The 8,689-nt window shown below is 34.3% G+C and overlaps 1 protein-coding gene across 1 annotated transcript in view; it reads right to left on the minus strand.

Annotated features, from left to right (window-relative positions):
- The window catches only part of LOC149979030 (NLR family CARD domain-containing protein 3-like), a 43,038-nt gene extending 41,413 nt beyond the window's left edge, over positions 1–1,625 (minus strand). Inside the window, exons 1-2 of the mRNA XM_090197919.1 lie at positions 1,488–1,625; positions 417–515 (exon numbers count right to left, since the gene is read on the minus strand). Of these exons, the coding sequence (XP_090054045.1) occupies positions 417–499 (83 nt within the window). The 5' untranslated portion in view covers positions 500–515; positions 1,488–1,625. The remainder of the gene's footprint in view (positions 1–416; positions 516–1,487) is intronic.
- Between the last annotated feature and the right edge of the window lie 7,064 nt (positions 1,626–8,689).

Genomic DNA, 8,689 nt, shown 5'->3' on the forward strand with positions numbered 1-8,689 from the left:
AGGAGTGAAGAGTGTGTTGATATAACGGATATATTGTCAGAATTCAGCTTGTAACAATGATCAGAATAAAAACTATAAAGTTATGCCTGCCAACATATTAGATAATAATTAAGAGACTAAATGATTGTCATGCTAAAATGTTATAGAGGTGTGTGTGTGTGTGTGTGTGTGTGTGTGTGTGTGTGTGTTGGTGAGACAACCACATATCACAGTCTAATATACAGGATACAAACATTCCATTCCAGCTAAATAGCGTTTTGAAAAACAAAAATTCATCCACAAAAAACTATGAATTAAAATCTTAGAACAACAATATTTTACAGACAAGGTTCCCCTGAGCAATACTGTCTGATAAATAACAAATGTAAATAAATTGTGGAAACACGTTTTAGAAACAAACAACATTGTAATCTCACCTCTTAGCTTTGGTGTCATGTTCCCCAGAGAGTCTCATTTTAGAGGCAGGGCCCCCCTCCTCTCTCTCCCCAGAGAGACTCATTTTAGAGAACTGTCCCCTAAACAGAGATCCAACATGTTGGTTGTGGTTAACACAGTGACAACTAAACGGAGATCCAACATGTTGGTTGTGGTTAACACAGTGACAACTAAACAGAGATCCAACATGTTGGTTGTGGTTGACACAGTAATTCTTGAAGGTCATATGTTCTCTTTTATTCATTATCTCTTAGAAATAAAACATTTACTAACAGACACATCCAAACAGTCAGGTGATTTAATGCATCACATGAATATGTAGTCGTGATTTATATTTTTCACCTTTCGTCCATAATAATAATAACATAATATAATAATAACATTATAATAATATTAATAATAATATAATAATAATAATAATAATAATAATAACAATATAATATATAATAATAATAAATAATAATAATATATAATAATATTAATAATAATAATAATAATAATAATAACAATATAATATATAATAATATTAATAATAATAACAATATAATATATAATAATAATAATAATAATAATAATATAATATAAAATAATATTAATAATAATGTCTCACTTTCTCTTTTAATAATTTCTCTCATTCTAGTGTGTTGCTTTGTTCAACAGGTATGATATTATGATGCTGTTACTGAATTCAGTTCATAATATTAATGTTAAGAAAAGTCTGTTCAGTGGTTTCATACCAAATTACACAGGAAGCAGGAGCTCATTGGAATTTAGAAAACAACAAATGTTCTGATATTCTGAAAGAAGATTTACAATTTATACATAAAAAATATACAAATTGTAAAATAACCACGATACAGGAATATATGAACAACATGTTCCCTAACCCTAACCCAGTTAGCTCCATTTTGTATGATTGAACTGTCACGTAGCTGTCCCAGGTGAAATGGACTGTTAGATCTGAGTGTTTTACTGTCATTCACTATACTAAAATAACACCAGACATTTAATGTCTCTACACACTTTACAATAATCCCTGGAAAGAGTCTTACCTTGTAGCCTGAATTCACAACCAGAACATGTCAAGTCATTGAGATATTTTCCGTTGTGCTGAGAGAGAACCTTCCTGATGACAAGTGTCTCTGTATCTATGTTCTAGGTTCAGTTGATCTTTGGATGCAATAATATCTGGTCAAAGTCTAGTGACACAACACCATAGTATATCATAACCATAACAGCAGTTTAACCTTTGGCCAGTAAAGGCCATGGTATATTATAACATGTAGAATCATTATGATGATCCAGGTTCATACTATAACATGTAGAATCATTATGATGATCCAGGTTCATACTATAACATGTAGAATCATTATGATGATCCAGGTTCATATTATAACATGTAGAATCATTATGATGATCCAGGTTCATACTATAAATGTAGAATTATTATGATTTTACCAACCCCAGCCCCAGCATCAACCCCAACCCCAGCCTCAGCCCCAGCATCAATCCCAACCCCAGCCTCAGCCCCAGCATCAATCCCCAACCCCAGCCTCAGCCCCAGCATCAACCCCAACCCCAGCAACCCTTCAGAAAAAATCGTACCATAAAGACAGACCAAAAGGCAAGGTGGCGGATTGGAATTTGAAGGGAAATAAACCAATACTAGTCCTGTGAGACTCAAATGTTAATATAATCCCTCCATTTCATAACCCAAACATACAAGTGGACAGTTACCCTGGAGCAACATTTTACCATTTCACAAAGGTTCTGGAGAAAACAGAGGTTCATTTAGACACCAGCATAGTGGTTCTCTCGGTGGGCATAAACAATATGGATAATGACCCATACAAAGCATCAATCAAACATATTGCATCAATGCACAAGGAAGCAATAGTCACTTTCCCTAATGCAATTATTTACATCCCCATTATTAACCACTCACACCTCCTTTCACTAGTTCGAAAACGAAACCTCAGTCATTAACGGTTAGATCACCACACATGGCCCATTTCTCTTGGAGATACCCCATGATGAATTCCACACAACAACAGACCTGATACACTGGACAACAACCACAACAGACCTCATTTTTAAGAATTTGTGAATTTGTGTGAGGAGCTAAATTTAGAATAGGCTCTACCCACAATTTGGACCCACCTAGCCACACCACACCCTTCTTTTCCCAATCGTATCAGACTGTAATAGCGAATTATACAACATAGCCCACTATATAGATCATTATATCAACCCTCTCTCCACTAGACACCCCAGCTACCTCAGAGACACTTATCACTTTCTTGAGAAGATCAAGCCCATAGTTGTTTCCTCCCAACCATATATATTCACTATAGACATTGATAGCTTATACACTAACATGAATACAGCAACAGGAGTACAGACAGTCAGAAATATTTTCCATGCACACCCAGATATCAATAGACCAGACAATGAAATACTACAATTATTAGAAATCAGCCTCACACACAATTACTTTATATTCAATGATAAGCACTACTTACAGGTGGAGGGAACAGCTATGGGCAAGAAATTTGCCCCGGCATATGCAAACATTTACATGGCTGAATGGGAGAGAGAGGCATTGGCCAAGTGCCCACATCAACGTACATTCTATTACAGACTTCTAGACGACATTATAGGAGCCTGGCCTCATGATATCCAACTATTCACTGAATTCATTATCCTTCTCAACAGTCACCACCCATCCATTAAGGTTAAATACATAATAGATCCATGTGAAGTACACGTATTGGATACTACAGTTTTCTTTAATCACATAAATCTCAAAAAACAATATTCACTAAAGTTTATTTCAAACCAACAGATGCACATATTTTACTCCACAAACATAGTTATCATCTGTTACAGGAATTAAATTCCTATATGTTTTAATACCCAATTAAAATGAAACACTCTGTCAATTCCTAAGAATTTGTAAGACTCTTATTAGCATGAAATGGACAGAGACCAGTCTCAAAATCTATCAGCAGCGTTTATTCTCGAGAGTACTGAACATGATACAGTTTACCACAGATTATAAACTGAAAATGACGTCATTGGTTTTCGTACTACCCCGCTCCAGTACAATGGCTGTATGGTTCTCAAGACTTAAGATAATTTATGATCCGAGCCAAGGTCTGCCTGTGTAGATAAGCATTCTAGCCAGTCTGGCTATAAGTTCATTCATTTCTACCAAGGAACAGACAGTCATTGCTCTAAGTCTTGATTATATTTACACACATTATATTCAGTACTAAGGTTAAAAGAAAATTCATACATCTATACAGTATCATAATAGTATTCTGATTAGTCAGTCCTGATTGCAATGTATACATAATTAGTCATTATTGATAAAAATTCCCTTAACATATCTACCCTATGATTAAATATTATACATCCAATCACACATCTAGTTATATTACAATATTAAAAAGCATACTTCTATTTTTATTAGAAATATTTATTGTTATCAAAACATCACCTAAACATAACCCACTACTTGTTATCAACACATCACCTAAACATAACCCACTACTTGTTATCAACACATCACCTAAACATAACCCACTACTTGTTATCAACACATCACCTAAACATAACCCACTACTTGTTATCAACACATCACCTAAACATAACCCACTACTTGTTATCAACACATCACCTAAACATAACCCACTACTTGTTATCAAAACATCACCTAAACATAACCCACTACTTGTTATCAAAACATCACCTAAACATAACCCACTACTTGTTATCAACACATCACCTAAACATAACCCACTACTTGTTATCAACACATCACCTAAACATAACCCACTACTTGTTATCAAAACATCACCTAAACATAACCCACTACTTGTTATCAACACATCACCTAAACATAACCCACTACTTGTTATCAAAACATCACCTAAACATAACCCACTACTTGTTATCAAAACATCACCTAAACATAACCCACTACTTGTTATCAACACATCACCTAAACATAACCCACTACTTGTTATCAAAACATCACCTAAACATAACCCACTACTTGTTATCAAAACATCACCTAAACATAACCCACTACTTGTTATCAAAACATCACCTAAACATAACCCACTACTTGTTATTAACACATCACCTAAACATAACCCACTACTTGTTATCAAAACATCACCTAAACATAACCCACTACTTGTTATCAACACATCACCTAAAAATAACCCACTACTTGTTATCAAAATATCACCTAAACATAACCCACTACTTGTTATCAACACATCACCTAAACATAACCTACTACTTGTTATCAACATATCACCTAAACATAACCCACTACTTGTTATCAACACATCACCTAAACATAACCCACTACTTGTTATCAAAACATCACCTAAACATAACCCACTACTTGTTATCAACACATCACCTAAACATAACCCACTACTTGTTATCAAAACATCACCTAAACATAACCCACTACTTGTTATCAAAACATCACCTAAACATAACCCACTACTTGTTATCAACACATCACTTAAACATAACCCACTACTTGTTATCAAAACATCACCTAAACTAAACCCACTACTTGTTATCAAAACATCACCTAAACATAACCCACTACTTGTTATCAACACATCACCTAAACATAACCCACTACTTGTTATCAAAACATCACCTAAACATAACCCACTACTTGTTATCAAAACATCACCTAAACATAACCCACTACTTGTTATCAACACATCACCTAAACATAACCCACTACTTGTTATCAACACATCACCTAAACATAACCTACTACTTGTTATCAACACATCACCTAAACATAACCCACTACTTGTTATCAACACATCACCTAAACATAACCCACTACTTGTTATCAACACATCACCTAAACATAACCCACTACTTGTTATCAAAACATCACCTAAACATAACCCACTACTTGTTATCAAAACATCACCTAAACATAACCCACTACTTGTTATCAAAACATCACCTAAACATAACCCACTACTTGTTATTAACACATCACCTAAACATAACCCACTACTTGTTATCAAAACATCACCTAAACATAACCCACTACTTGTTATCAACACATCACCTAAAAATAACCCACTACTTGTTATCAAAATATCACCTAAACATAACCCACTACTTGTTATCAACACATCACCTAAACATAACCTACTACTTGTTATCAACATATCACCTAAACATAACCCACTACTTGTTATCAACACATCACCTAAACATAACCCACTACTTGTTATCAAAACATCACCTAAACATAACCCACTACTTGTTATCAACACATCACCTAAACATAACCCACTACTTGTTATCAAAACATCACCTAAACATAACCCACTACTTGTTATCAAAACATCACCTAAACATAACCCACTACTTGTTATCAACACATCACTTAAACATAACCCACTACTTGTTATCAAAACATCACCTAAACTTAACCCACTACTTGTTATCAAAACATCACCTAAACATAACCCACTACTTGTTATCAACACATCACCTAAACATAACCCACTACTTGTTATCAAAACATCACCTAAACATAACCCACTACTTGTTATCAAAACATCACCTAAACATAACCCACTACTTGTTATCAACACATCACCTAAACATAACCCACTACTTGTTATCAACACATCACCTAAACATAACCTACTACTTGTTATCAACACATCACCTAAACATAACCCACTACTTGTTATCAACACATCACCTAAACATAACCCACTACTTGTTATCAAAACATCACCTAAACATAACCCACTACTTGTTATCAACACATCACCTAAACATAACCCACTACTTGTTATCAAAACATCACCTAAACATAACCCACTACTTGTTATCAAAACATCACCTAAACATAACCCACTACTTGTTATCAACACATCACCTAAACATAACCCACTACTTGTTATCAAAACATCACCTAAACATAACCCACTACTTGTTATCAAAACATCACCTAAACATAACCCACTACTTGTTATCAACACATCACCTAAACATAACCCACTACTTGTTATCAAAACATCACCTAAACATAACCCACTACTTGTTATCAACACATCACCTAAACATAACCCACTACTTGTTATCAACACATCACCTAAACATAACCCACTACTTGTTATCAAAACATCACCTTAACATAACCCACTACTTGTTATCAACACATCACCTAAACATAACCCACTACTTGTTATCAAAACATCACCTAAACATAACCCACTACTTGTTATCAAAACATCACCTAAACATAACCCACTACTTGTTATCAAAACATCACCTAAACATAACCCACTACTTGTTATCAACACATCACCTAAACATAACCCACTACTTGTTATCAAAACATCACCTAAACATAACCCACTACTTGTTATCAACACATCACCTAAACATAACCCACTACTTGTTATCAAAACATCACCTAAACATAACCCACTACTTGTTATCAACACATCACCTAAACATAACCCACTACTTGTTATCAAAACATCACCTAAACATAACCCACTACTTGTTATCAAAACATCACCTAAACATAACCCACTACTTGTTATCAAAACATCAACTAAACATAACCCACTACTTGTTATCAACACATCACCTAAACATAACCCACTACTTGTTATCAAAACATCACCTAAACATAACCCACTACTTGTTATCAAAACATCACCTAAACATAACCCACTACTTGTTATCAACACATCACCTAAACATAACCCACTACTTGTTATCAACACATCACCTAAACATAACCCACTACTTGTTATCAAAACATCACCTAAACATAACCCACTACTTGTTATCAACACATCACCTAAACATAACCCACTACTTGTTATCAAAACATCACCTAAACATAACCCACTACTTGTTATCAAAACATCACCTAAACATAACCCACTACTTGTTATCAACACATCACCTAAACATAACCCACTACTTGTTATCAAAACATCACCTAAACATAACCCACTACTTGTTATCAAAACATCACCTAAACATAACCCACTACTTGTTATCAACACATCACCTAAACATAACCCACTACTTGTTATCAAAACATCACCTAAACATAACCCACTACTTGTTATCAAAACATCACCTAAACATAACCCACTACTTGTTATCAACACATCACCTAAACATAACCCACTACTTGTTATCAACACATCACCTAAACATAACCTACTACTTGTTATCAACACATCACCTAAACATAACCCACTACTTGTTATCAACACATCACCTAAACATAACCCACTACTTGTTATCAAAACATCACCTAAACATAACCCACTACTTGTTATCAACACATCACCTAAACATAACCCACTACTTGTTATCAAAACATCACCTAAACATAACCCACTACTTGTTATCAAAACATCACCTAAACATAACCCACTACTTGTTATCAACACATCACCTAAACATAACCCACTACTTGTTATCAAAACATCACCTAAACATAACCCACTACTTGTTATCAAAACATCACCTAAACATAACCCACTACTTGTTATCAACACATCACCTAAACATAACCCACTACTTGTTATCAAAACATCACCTAAACATAACCCACTACTTGTTATCAACACATCACCTAAACATAACACACTACTTGTTATCAACACATCACCTAAACATAACCCACTACTTGTTATCAAAACATCACCTTAACATAACCCACTACTTGTTATCAACACATCACCTAAACATAACCCACTACTTGTTATCAAAACATCACCTAAACATAACCCACTACTTGTTATCAAAACATCACCTAAACATAACCCACTACTTGTTATCAAAACATCACCTAAACATAACCCACTACTTGTTATCAACACATCACCTAAACATAACCCACTACTTGTTATCAAAACATCACCTAAACATAACCCACTACTTGTTATCAACACATCACCTAAACATAACCCACTACTTGTTATCAAAACATCACCTAAACATAACCCACTACTTGTTATCAAAACATCACCTAAACATAACCCACTACTTGTTATCAAAACATCAACTAAACATAACCCACTACTTGTTATCAACACATCACCTAAACATAACCCACTACTTGTTATCAAAACATCACCTAAACATAACCCACTACTTGTTATCAAAACATCACCTAAACATAACCCACTACTTGTTATCAACACATCAC

This window comes from Oncorhynchus mykiss, chromosome 13, assembly GCF_057628025.1.
Source record: "Oncorhynchus mykiss isolate SJ-2025 chromosome 13, ASM5762802v1, whole genome shotgun sequence".
Classification (NCBI taxonomy): Eukaryota; Metazoa; Chordata; class Actinopteri; order Salmoniformes; family Salmonidae; genus Oncorhynchus; species Oncorhynchus mykiss.